Source organism: Acanthisitta chloris, unplaced genomic scaffold (assembly GCF_000695815.1).
Source record: "Acanthisitta chloris isolate BGI_N310 unplaced genomic scaffold, ASM69581v1 scaffold38220, whole genome shotgun sequence".
NCBI classification, from domain to species: Eukaryota; Metazoa; Chordata; class Aves; order Passeriformes; family Acanthisittidae; genus Acanthisitta; species Acanthisitta chloris.
Genome location: NW_008651771.1, coordinates 8996 through 22190, shown reverse-complemented (window position 1 = coordinate 22190; position 13195 = coordinate 8996). Strand labels below are relative to the sequence as shown.

The 13195-nt window shown below is 43.9% G+C and overlaps 1 protein-coding gene across 1 annotated transcript in view; it reads left to right on the top strand.

Annotated features, from left to right (window-relative positions):
- PTGR1 (prostaglandin reductase 1) overlaps positions 1-7157 on the top strand; it is a 10526-nt gene extending 3369 nt beyond the window's left edge. The window contains exons 4-9 of the mRNA XM_009074555.1: positions 709-876; positions 2695-2812; positions 3108-3263; positions 4778-4883; positions 5927-6045; positions 6950-7157. Coding sequence (XP_009072803.1) covers positions 709-876; positions 2695-2812; positions 3108-3263; positions 4778-4883; positions 5927-6045; positions 6950-7060 — 778 coding nt within the window. The 3' untranslated portion in view covers positions 7061-7157. The remainder of the gene's footprint in view (positions 1-708; positions 877-2694; positions 2813-3107; positions 3264-4777; positions 4884-5926; positions 6046-6949) is intronic.
- The last annotated feature ends 6038 nt before the right edge of the window (positions 7158-13195 follow it).

Sequence of the window (13195 nt, the reverse complement as noted above, 5' to 3'; positions counted from 1 at the left end):
CTGCCTATAAGTTGTTGCCTAGGAACATCTGTAGCCTTTGACTCTTGTGTTTGTCTGCAGGAGCACTGAGCACTGGGATAAATTAACAGCCTAGTCTGATGAACAGAAGGCCAACTGCTTCCAATAATTAAAAGCTGCTTACCTACCCCTTTCCAAGATAGTTTTCCTGTTGAGCTTAGAATGTTGAATTTTCATTTGGCATAGAGACACTGATAATATGAACTTCTTCCTGGTTTTAGATACTGCTTTCTATCCAGTTTTATTACCCCAAGTGGTTCCATCTTCAGGATCTTCAACTTCTAAATGAGATGAAGGGTGTCTGAGATGGGAACTGCTTGTTACAGGCTATCTGTATCTCCTTGCTTTTCCATGCTTAAATCACAGCATCCTCTTTCCTGCATTCTAACTCACAGAAGCCTAGTCTGAATTCATACCAGACTGGTGCTAGTCAAAAAAAGAGTTGGCACTCATGTAGTAACACTGGATTTGTTGTGAGCTGAGGTGAGTCTGGAATCATCTTGCCAAGTATGTCCCTGGTGATGAGAGATTGTAGACATTTCAGGAAGGGCACTTGACACCTGCAGCATCAGCAGGTATGGACTAAATGTTGTGACAGGAAATAGTTATTTTCTGAATCACAGGAAGGATGGAAGGGCCAATATAGGTTTGTCTCTGACAGGGTATTCTTTTTTTTTCTCTTTTAAACAGGATTGTAGAAAGCAAGAATCCTGCTTTCACAGTGGGGTCCTTTGTGGTGGCTAACAGAGGCTGGAGAACTCATTTCATCTCTGATGGGAAAGACCTACAACTCCTTCCCTCCAGTTGGCCAGAATCACTTCCCAGATCTCTAGCTCTTGGGACAGTTGGCATGCCAGGGTGAGTTTTGAAATGAAAAGGCAACTGTCCCCTGGATTTTGGTGTTCAGGATGGATGTTTCTGCCTATCTGTGTGACCCTTATCTTGTTATACCAGCATGTTGCTTGTTCACTCTGGTAAAAAACACCAGTGCTTCTGGATGCCTTTACCTTGTAGAGGGCCTGAAGTTTGGGCCATCCTCTAGATCAGAGATTTGCCTTGGAGATTATGGTGCCTCTTCTTGAGGAGCTGTAATAGCTCAGAAAGAGGATCCAGAAAGTGCTGGACAGAATCCAGTTCAGCCTGTGTTAAACTCAGTGGAATGTCTCAGACTTCACTGGCACCTGGACTAGTCTGCTTTTCCTGACTGGGTTCTTCAGCTATCACCATATTTCCAGAATTACTTCCAAAATGGAAAAAGGCAGGTGTCCTGTTGTGCAGCAAAATAGAGGTCCTTTAAATTGCACTGCAGCAGACAGAACTGCTGTGCTTTGCAATCCATATTCACTACTGAAGTGTCTCAGTCACCTTCTTGCATTTCTCATCTCATCCTCTGTAGTTTTTATGTGAGATCAGGACTTAATCAGTGCTGTTGCTATGGAAGGCCTTCAAAATTATTGCAAAATTGTGTGTAATGGAGAACTCAGATTTCACTTCAACAGTAGTTAAGATGCATGTTTTTTCTGATGGCTTGCTTCTACATGGCCTTTCAGTTCAGACCAAGTGAGAAGCTCTAAGCTTGAATTAGAAGTTACAAGAAAAGTTTCTTGGGATTCTGGGCCAGTTGATGAGCTGAACTCTAGTGGTTCTTACGATTTCTGTGGTACTGGTGAGGCTGCACCTCAAGTACTGTGTCCAGTTTTGGGCTCCTCACTACAAGAAAGACCTTGAGGTGCTGGAGTGAGTCCAGAGACCAACTAAACTGGTGAAGGATCTGGAGAGTAAGTTCTGTAGTGGCTGAGGGAGCTAGGGATGGTTAGTGTGGAGAAAAGGAGGCTCTGAGGGGACCTTGTTGCTCTCTATGACTACCTGAAAGGAGGTTGTAACAAGTTGGGGCTTAGCCTCTTCTCCCAGGAAGCTAGCAACAGGACAAGAGGAAATGACTGGAAGCTGTGTCAGGGGAAGGTCAGGTTGGACATCAGGAAGAATTTCTTCATAGAAAGGGTTGTCAAACATTGAAACAGGCTGCCTGGAGAAGCGGTGTGGTCACCATCCCTGGAGGTGTTCAGGAAACAACTGGACATGGCACTTAGTGCTAAGGTTTAGCTGACTAGGTGGTGTTTGGTCAAAGGTTGGACTTAGTGGTTCTTGGAGGTCTTTTCCAACCTAATGATTCTGTGTTTCACCCAGTAGCCATACCTGTGCACAGTAGTCCTCAGCAGCAGTGAGCCCATCAGTTCAGCAAGGCTTTGCTACACTTTTTTTGGATTTGTGATGAGTATCTTTTAATCTTTGCCTCAATCAGGTAGATACCAGCTGACTACTGACCACTGTCTAGGTTGGATTTACTGTCTCTTCCAGTGTGTAACTGAGTTGTCACCTTACAGAGTTATATCTGTGTTTGTCCTTCATCTAATGAACACCAGGAAAGCTGTTTTCACCTTAGGTAGATTTCTGCCACAGCATTCTGTGTCCCCGTAGTGCATTTGTGTTTTTTTCTGGGATGGCTGTGAAAAAGTCAAATTCAGAAGGTTGGTTTAATGTTTATATTTTGTAAAGAATAAGGAAAACTGAATCCTGTTCTGGTTGTGGTGATGTTTTGGTTCAGTGTGGTCAAGTCACATCTGTGTGTGTGTCATCTTTTGTTCCTCAGAGAGCATTCTCTGCTTTTCTTTGCAGCCTCACTGCATATTTTGGTCTGCTGGAGGTCTGCAAGATGAAGCCAGGAGAGACAGTGCTGGTTAATGCTGCAGCTGGTGCTGTGGGCTCTGTGGTGGGGCAGCTTGCTAAAATTGGGGTGAGTGGCTTAACTGCTTATACTTGCTCCTCAGAAGGCTCAGCTGGGAGACAGGGCAATGAGGCCACGAATGATCAGTAGGTCAGGCATCACTCAAGGCATGCCTGAGTGACCCTAGTGCACTAGGCTCTCGAGATGGAACAAGGTCCTGAAGATGTAGCAAAGCTAGTTGAATGTTTCCTAGAGCTGAGGAGCTCTTACGGTGACAACAGGCTGACTTTAAGGGTGTGCCCTCCTCCCAGCATTCTTTGAGTGTCAGTGGATGTTTACAAATGCTTTTCTCCTTTCCTTGCAGGGTTGCAAAGTGGTTGGCTGTGCTGGCTCAGATGACAAGGTTGCCTATCTGAAAAAACTGGGCTTTGATGAAGCCTTTAATTACAAGACAGTTACATCTCTGGATGAAGCACTGCGTAAAGCCTCTCCTGATGGCTATGACTGTTTCTTTGACAATGTGAGTTCAGATAGAAGGCCTTGCCTTGAACAGCTGTCATTTTCTTTAAACTATAGCAGGAACTCAATATTGTATACATCTAATTGAAGACTACATAAGGAAGTTGATACTGACATCCACTTTATCGAGCAATGATCTCTCTAAGAGCTTACTGCTTTCCTGTTCCCTTCCCACACTTATTTCTGCAGCTGACTTGGTCAGTAACAGAAAGCACAAAGACAAAAAGGCAAAGCTGGATTGTTGGCAGTGTCTGTGAAGGCAGAGAGAAGCTTTATTTCACTGAAAAGTATGGCATGTTTTGGGGACGTGAGGATCACAGTGAACATTTAACTGATGCTAGACAGAGGCAGCTCCAGTCCATTCCTGGCCCCTCCTTGGAGTGAGTGTGGATGGCTCCACATTACCTGGTCACGAGGGGCTGCACTGGTGCCTGTAAACAAAACTTGTAAAGTTACTGGAGTGGCCCATAAGGGTTTTCAACATCTTTCAAGTGCAGCTGGAATTAATGGGGGCCACGGACTGTTCTCGATAGGCTGTTTGAATGTGACTGTCTTGTTTCGGTGGCTGAGAGAGGTGAACGGACGGTACGGATGCAGTTAAATCATGACAGTTCACCTTCAAGCCAGAGAACCAGCCCTGGATCTTTTAATTTCCTAGTACAACTAACATATGCGTTATAACTGATAATATGATACCTGGACACAGGGGTATTAGCTGAGATACTTACCTAAAACTCCCAGGTTTAACTGCCTGGTTTAAAAGACAGCCATCATCACCCCTCTAGCACCATCTTTCAGCAGTCTCTCTGCTGATACAGGGATGGTGGTGATGTTCTGTGTGGATTACAATGTACCTGGCAATTGATACGAATGGATGGTGCTACGGCAGAGTGCTTGTCTCTGTGTCAGGAGCTCCTGATTACTTTGCCTTAGCATTCCGAATTTCATGTCCCATGCTGCTAAGGTCTTAAATAAGTTTTATGGCCACATCTATTCCCTTCCCTCTCATGTCCAGCTTTTGTGCAGGGCTACTCCCAACCGTAAACTCCTAGCTTCTCAGCATTAAAAGCCCTGAGCACAGCATGTCCCTATTCTGGAGAAGAGAATCATTAAGTAAAAACTTAATATCACCACGATATGAAGATGTAGATGAGCAGACCAGTGTGGGGGAAAAGCAGAGGTGGTGCTTCTTAGTGCCCCTAGACATGCCCTTAGGAGGAGGGATCTGTGCACAGGTCCTGCCCAACACTTCCAAACCAGGCTTTGTGAAACAGCCTTGGAATTAAAACTGATTCCCAATGTTCATGACTAATTTTTAGAAGACTGAGGTTGAGTCCTCAAAGTGTTGTCTTAAGTGTAAGGGTTTATGCACCACCAAATCTTTGGAGTGGTGGAACTCACCTCTTCACCCCCAGTTTGAACCCGCTGGTGCAATAAGGCAAGGTTGAGAGGTTTTGTCAGTCAATATCAAACACTGGATTGTCTCTAATGCTGCACATGCTCTGTTTTTTGTAGGTGGGTGGAGAATTTGCCAGTATTGCTATCAACCAGATGAAGAAATATGGAAGGATTGCGATCTGTGGAGCCATCTCTCTGTACAATGACTCTGTGCCTCAGAAAGGTGTGGGCCTGCTTCACTGTGACTAAATTTATTCCCTCTTTGGCAATGGCAGAAGGACACAATGGAAATCTTTTGAGATGTTGCCATTTAAGTGTATGTTTGTGTGTACATGTTGGGAACTAACTGCTGCTCTGGGATGGTGGGAGCATGACCACACTCCTCGTGCACGCATCCTCCTTTGTGCATGCTCATATTGGATGGAGAACATCAGCTGATTAGAAAGAAAGAAGTGATGAAAATCCTTGAAACAGGACACCACAGTGCACTACACATATATAGATCATATATGGAAGGCAGGCATGGTGGCATGATGCCATTTACACAGTACATACTTTTAGATGAGATGATGGATTTCCCTCAGGTTTTCAGGTGATGCAGCTTAGGGTTTCTTTTTTGGTCTTTTTCCCCTCTGAGATTTCAGCTACTAGAGAAATGTGTTTGAGATGAATATTCACTTTCAATAGCATTAAGTTTTCCAAATTTGCCTTCTAGAAGAAGTAGGAGGTCTGAATTCTCTTTGACATCTGACTGGCTTTGGACTCTCAGATCACTTAAAAAAAATGGAACAGGCTTTTGAGAGTGAGGAGACTATCATACATTTTTATGATTGAGGGAACTGGTTTTTTAGGGTTTATAACTTAAATTTTGAGAGTCGGGAAGAGCATGAGAGCCTGTCAGGCTCCCAGACAAGCTGTCAAAACAGTGTATTTGGGATCCAGCTGAAGCCCCTCAGATGAGGCTGAGGCCACTTCTGAATGAAACTGTTTTCAGAAGTGTGTGTTTAGCCCAACAACAGTATAGATCAGGCCTTTGTTTCTCTGATGGCTGTTTATCCATGAATCCTTAGTCTTTTGTCCTGGAAATACTGTTTGCAAAAAAAATCAGTTGCTTCTGGCTGAAACAAAGTTATTCAATGGTCTTTACTGGCTAAAAGCTCACTTTATACTTTGCAGCTAAAAGGTCACTATATGCCTCTATACTTTGGAGCTTATTTTAAACGAAACTGATACTGCAGGTGGCTTGTTGATTCCTTTCTTTTGCAGGGGCTTATGTGCAGGTTCCAATGATCTTCAAAGAGCTTCAAATGGAAGGGTTTATTGTGAGCCGCTGGAACAACCGCCGGGAAGAAGGTGTGAAGACACTGCTAAAGTGGGTTGTGGAGGTAAGGAAGGAAGGGGATAGTTTTCTGCAAGGTGTACTTGCACTATAGCTTCCCTCTTTGTGAGAAGTTTCTTTGTCGCAGCTGTTGAGCTGATGTCCCAATAGGACACATTTTTTCTCTTTGGGCCTTTTGGGTATGCTCACACTATAGTAAACATGTGCAATCCCTTCTGCTTGTGGACTTAGATATATTCCAGAATAGATGTAGGCTCTGAAAAATGATGCTTCCAGAGCAATTCAAAACAGTTACCTGGTAATGAAAATTTTCATATTTAGAGTAATTCCTCAGTTTCTCATTCAGAAGTCTCCTTTCATTTGTAGGATGAGCAAGAATTTCCATTGTAGTGTTGTGCTGAAATTACTGGCAAGAATGAATGGTTTTATAGAATTGAGAGCTGAGCTTCAAGGTTAATTAACAGGCAATGTCCTATATTTTATTTTTCTAAATGGAGGCTGAGTTAGTAACCAAGTTGCTTCATGGCTGTGAGAAGTTTGTGAGTGTGAACACTAAAGGTGAAGAAGCTCTAGCTTTTACAAACATGAGGATTTGGGCTGGCTCAGATTTTGATCACTTTGATTTGCAATTCCATACTTCCATATGGGTAGAAACAGGCTTGACTTTGGTGAAATTAAGCCCTACCTGTCAATTGCTTGAGGACCAAGAAGCACTAAATCTGTCCTGGCGTGTTTTTATAGCAGTGACTTTTGCCCCCGTTACCATGCCAAGTAGAAGGGTTTACCTACAAAAGCAGATCCTCACAACAGCCTCCCTAGTTTTGCAGTTACTCATGTGCATGCCAGCTTCCATATGCCAAGGGAAACATCCATGCTGCACAACATTTGGTTGCAATTTTGTCAGTTTTGGTGAATGAAAACTCAGCAATTTCCTTTCTTACTTTTGACAGGGAAAACTGAAGTACCATGAACACGTCACTAAAGGATTTGAGAACATGCCAATGGCTTTCATTGGAATGTTAAAGGGAGAAAATCTTGGAAAAGCCATTGTGAGAGTTTGAGTGTCAGATATTCCTGGGAGGCTGGCACAGGAGAATGTGATTCTGTTAAATGCTCTATAATTCACTTGTCAAAATGTACAACCAGTATGTTTCAGTCTTTTTGGTGGACAGTGGTGATGGTAACTTCTGCTAATAATTGGACTAATAAGTCTATGTCAGTTGCTTTGCTCTTGAAGAACTTGAGAGTTGCTTCCCAAAGCTACACAGAAAGAAGTGCCTTAAAACTGCTGAACATTGGAACTGAAACAGACTTAATAGTAACCTGAACCTTTCTATAAGCTGGCTGGTAGATAGGACAACCAGTTCCAAAAGCTTTGCAGCTGATGGCAAATCTAAAGTATGCACATTGCTTTGGCCCAGAAGTTGGCAAGGGGGATTTTTTTTAGCAATTACGGAGCAGAGAACAGGCTAACCATACCTGGGGATCCCCAGCTTCCTCTCTAGCTGGCTTTTTATTTTTCACTTTTGTCCACAATGTAGAGATCTCACTTACTCTGAGATTATGGAACAGAAAAATAAATCTGTTAATGTATACTTTGCTTGTGTTATAGTTCTGTTTGTGGAATACTCTCCCTTTCACTTCCTTGTGGGTAACACAGAGGACCTAAAATATTACAAGCATATATTTATCCCAGCAGATCTCACAGTATGAGTGATAAAAATAGGGCACTTATTTCCTTGAGTAATTTGGCCATTGGTGCCCAAAGCTTGCCATGGTGTTCACCCTGGTTCTCCTGGAAGAGGAGATCAATATGATGGCCCTAGCTGTGTTAAATTGGTGCCCAGCACCCACACGTTGCCAAGCAAATGAGAACACAGATTAGCAACAATAAACATCTTAGATGTATTGAAATAGCTGAAACAAAGACCTGTTACTGTGGGATTCAGAGAGGTACTGAAGGTAATGATGATCCATCTCTAACCACTGAAGGACTTTGTGGTCAGTTTTAAGGTTTCATTATTGATCTGTGAAGAGTGATCCTAAACAGCCTTAATGTCTTTGCAGTGCCTGGATGAGATAAAATGCATTAGATTGTCTATCAACAAGAAGAACTCACTTACTTAAGATGTAGATTGACCAATACTCACTGAGTGAATTGAACAAAACACATGTCCTGAAGTACAGGTCGACTGCCCACTGGGGATATAATGCATCTTGGCACAATTAGGAGAGGTTCTGGTTGCTTTGTGGGGTTTTCTGAGGAGAATGAATTGCCAGTTAGGATTAGCTCCAGTGCTGTGGTTTTATACTGACCTCTAAGAAACATCTGTGGATTAATACTACTGCATGGCATGGAAAGTGGTAAAGGAGAAAAGGGAACTTGTCAGTAGGCTTCAGATGTACTGAGTCTGCTCTTGTTTGATGGCTTTTCACTAAGGAATTTTCAGGCAACTTGCAAGTCCTAAAATACTGAATTGTTTCAAGTCCAGTGAATTAATGATCTCTTGTTTCAAGTAAAGTTGTGATTTGGAAATTAACTTAAAATAGCCACAGGGAGTTCTTGTCCCTCGGGCAGAGTTGCAGAAAGAGTTGTCAGTCAGAACAATCCTTGCTCAGCCTGCTTTCTCCTAAAACACTGATCTGTACATTCCCCTCACTGTGTATCGTTTTCATGCTTCAGGAATTGCCACTGATTTTGCAAGGTTGTTTTACCTTGAAAATGTATTTCTTTTCTGTGAAGAACCAACACTGCCCCCCCCCCCAAGGCTCTGAACTTCTCTGAGGAACATAGCTACTTCCTCCTGAAAATCAGGTTTACTGTTACATGCCGGGAACACTGCCACCACGTGGATAATGACAATAATAGCCCTCATTGTCTGGCACTGTCTGGAGATCTTGTAGGATTTTCTCACTGTGAGCTTGCTTGCTCTGAAAGTTTTAAAGCTTATGGAGTGATAACTGATTTTTTTTTCCACATCTTGTTGAAAATAAAAAGGGGGCATTTAAGGGTTTGCTTTTCTCCTTGACAGTCATGGGAGTGAGAGTGTCAGTGACACAAGGTTAGGATGAAGGACTATTTCCCCTCACTAGTGAAGGAAGATAACCCTGTGAGTACAAGCAGTGTAGTGGTTGAACAAGGTGCCAAAGTCCAGTGTAGAGCAAAGGCACAACAATGTGTTGTTGGGATAGGCTTTTTCTGCCAACTCATGGCTACGTGTGCTTTTAGAGGCAGAGCAGGGGGAGGGGGGAGCCTGTCCTCCCACGGCTGCATAGGGTCTGTGAGTGGCAAACATTGTCTGCCAATCACCTCTCCTCTAACATTATCACTCTGCAGCTCAGCTTAGAGGCTTTCTGGGAAAGGGTGAGCTCTTGGTGGTCCCCCTGACTGTCAGCAGGTATGCAAGGGATTGCCTGGAGCAGTTCTGCATTGCATGCATCTGCAAAGGTGAAAAGGGTGTCAGCTTTGCCCAGCGTGCAGTGCCCATTCCTCAATCACCCTGTGGCTGAGCTGTGCTGATAGTCATCTCTGGTCTTTTTGTGCTGATTTTCTCTAGTCCACATGACCACGTTTGTGCCACTACGTAAGTTACACTTTGCAAGCAGGGTTGACAGTGGGATTTCTGAGGCTGTTTATTATCCCAGTTCATTGAGGATGTAAAGTATGAGAGCAAGAGGAAGAGCTTATTTGATAATATCACATGTAAACAGCTGCAGGCTTCATCATCTGTTGGCTAGATAGGTCTTCACTTATTATTTCTAGAGTAGTGGTTTCACTGCTTAACACCTTATGCTTGCCTGTGCAAAATGAAACAGCCTCTAGACTAGAGGTGTTCCAAGCAACTTGTGTGTCCTGTTCCTAACCAAGTTCAAGCTGGAGCTGGTGGCAATAACCTGTCTGAGCTCAGGACACAGTGGGGACAGGAGTTCACCATGTCCTGCCACACTAAAGGTGGCCTCAGGAAGCCCTGGGAATTGCCGCAAGGGGCTGCAGGTTGCTGAAACCAAGGAGATATTCCTGGAGTGCATTTCTGCCTGCTGAGATTCTCCCATGGTCCTCCAGGGTGGATGCCCACAGGAGGGGCCGGGAAACAACATGGCCCAGCCACAGCATCCATTCTTCTGTGAGATCTGTTCTCTAGCTGAATAAAAATGTGTTGGGTTTACTTTGGGAGCTTTTGGTACTGGGGGGCCTGCGGGAGTGGCATCTGGGAGACAGCACAAGAAGTTGCAGCCACGTAAGAGAATCTGTGACAGCCAGCTCCAAAAGGGCCCTGCCACTGGCCAAAGCTGAGCTTTCTGTGATATTTGAGAAGGGGTTTTTTTTGTTTTGGGTTTGTTTGTTTGATTTGTTTGCTTGAGGGGTTTTTGTTTTTGGTTTGTTTTTTTAAGAAAACCCTACACTACAGAAGGGAGAGAGGAACAAGAGTACATGAGAAAAAGCACCCTGTAAGACACCTTCACAAGGTCAAGGAAGGAGGAGGAAGGGGTGCTGCGGGTGCCAGAGCAGAGATTCCCTGAGCCTATGGAGGACTTCATGTCCATAACAGGGTATAGGCCCAAAGGAAGCTGCAACCCGTGGAGAGCCCACAGAGGAACCAGACTCCCGGCAGGACTTCTGGCCTGTGGGAAGGACTCCATGCTGGAGCAGGTTTCCTGGCAGGACCTGTAGCCTATGGGGGAACTCACACCAGAACAGTCCATTCCCAAAGAACTATATTCCAATGGATCCCACACTGGATCAGAGCAAGAGCATGAGGAGGAAGGAGGAGCAGAGATGACATTCCCCTATACTACTCAGGTAGGGAGGAGGAAGAGCCAGGAGTGAAATCAGGTCTGTGCAGAAGGTGGAGATAGAGGAAGGTAATTGTAGATCTGTTCTTATTTTTTATTATTCTACTCTGATTAATTGCAATAAATTAATTTCCCTTAGTCAAGTCTGTTTTGCCTGTGACTTAAAGGACAGGGGGAATCAGCCTGCAATTATCTCAAGTCAAGTGGTTTTCTTTTTCTCTCCCTCTCCTACAGGGACATGGAGGGAAAGATGGTAGTGCAGTGTGTGTGGTGATAAGAGGGGCTTGGTAGGCATCTGGCAGCCACCCAAGGTCAGCCCACCAGTCAGTCCCTCCCACCCCTCACCAAGGGCCAGGGACCAGCACTACAGAGTTAGTCCAGCAGGGATTCACCAGCATGTTCTCTAGACAGTTCCTTGGGTGCTGAAAGTTGCATGTCATAGCATAGCACAGAGGAGTAGCTATGCCACAGTTCACTGGCATTGGTAAAACAATAGAACCCTAACAATTTGTTAGCTTAGTAGATCCAGCTAGTTTTGATGAATGAACAGTTAAGAACTGACAGGTTAAAATAATTACCAGTACTCTTACTGTAATAATTCCAGATGGGAATCAAACTCTAGCTTCATTCAGGTCAAAGAAAGAATGAAAAGCTGATAGCTAATTGGAGCTGAAGTTAGGTTGGCTGCTACATGAGGTGTGGAAGAGATGCGTGGGTGGTTAAGCACCCTAAGTGTACAGCATGCACTTCCCCAAGTGCACAACAGCCACTTCAGAACCCATGAATGGAGCTGAGTGTCACTAGTTCACTGCAATCTGATCACACACAGTTCCCTTATCCACTCACTGTGACCCCTTGCCCTTCCTTTCATGATAGTTAGTCCTCTCTCATTAAGCCTAGCTATTGCAGCTATGTGTTCCAATTGCTGTGCTCAAGGAAATACTTCTCTTCCTGTGGGCCAGCCCACTATAAGCAAGCTATACAACAGGCCTGCAGACAAAAACATCTTGCTCTACTTGTTTGACAGCAAGGCGCAGATCCCAGCTATTAAATAGTCAAATGACAGACTGCAGTCATTACCTGAGGGGAGAAGAATTTCTTTCAGAAGCCCTTACTTTCTGAAGAAATCTATGTTGTTTCTTCTGTCATGTACATCAAGTGTCTTTCAAAGACTCAAGTCAGTTGGCCATCTACCACTTCCCTCTTACAGGCATATTTGCAGAACACTGGATCAAAGCAATCCATTCTGTTCACACAAGCAGCAGACCGCAGTGTAATGAAAGAGCGAATCCTGCACTACTGGATATATTACACAGTAATACTGGTCTCATGCCTTCACACACACACACACACACAAAAAAAAAAAAAAGGCAAGAAAATGCACCCACTGAGCTCTCTATGAAGTATTATTACTCAATACCCATTTGGCAGGCCTATGACCCGAGGCTTTAGTAAGACTACTCATACCCATCCCATTTAGGACATTTGCTATACCTAGGCTTTATTAGAGGCTGAAACACCCTGTTCTTGCCTGTTGAAAGACTCAGTCCAGTTCCCATCCTGAACTGGAGTTCTCTCTTCCCAGAAGAGGCACTGTTGCTGCAGGAACCGAGGCTCCTTATATATATCATCAGAACAAAGCATAGGTTTCCATGACGCATAATGACAAGGACCAACTTCAAACACAAATTCTGGCACAACTATGCATTTGAAGAGCATATTCTTGTAGTTTCCTTTAAAGGAAAATTTACTTTACACACAGAGACCCTCACTGCATCTTCTTCAAAGAGCAGAGCCTTGAAGAACACCATTCAAATAAGGCTATGCAAGTTATTTTCATCACAGTATGCCATTCTCAGGATGGGAATGTACTGCAGCACAGGAAGCTGAACTCACTGCCCTTGTAAAAACTGCTTTGCACCCCTTGGTTCAGCACAAGAGCTATTCTAGCTCTTCTGATCTTCCCAATCATGATTTGCCTTTCCAGTCACTCACCTGGATCATCCAAGGCTACTGCAGAGTAGCATCTTATTAATAAAGAAAACAAAGTGTTAAGTCAAACAACACACAAGCAGCCAAGTCCCATGGATTACACCTTTCTCCTGCTATAACAGCAACAACCTGGTCTGGCCTCACACCTCAGCAGAAACATTCTATGTTGCAGCACACCTTAGTAGCTTTATTTCTCAAGGATGATGGATCATCCAAGGCTACTGCAGAGTAGCATCTTATTAATAAAGAAAACAAAGTGTTAAGTCAAACAACACACAAGCAGCCAAGTCCCATGGATTACACCTTTCTCCTGCTATAACAGCAACAACCTGGTCTGGCCTCACACCTCAGCAGAAACATTCTATGTTGCAGCACACCTTAGTAGCTTTATTTCTCAAGGATGAGATGCT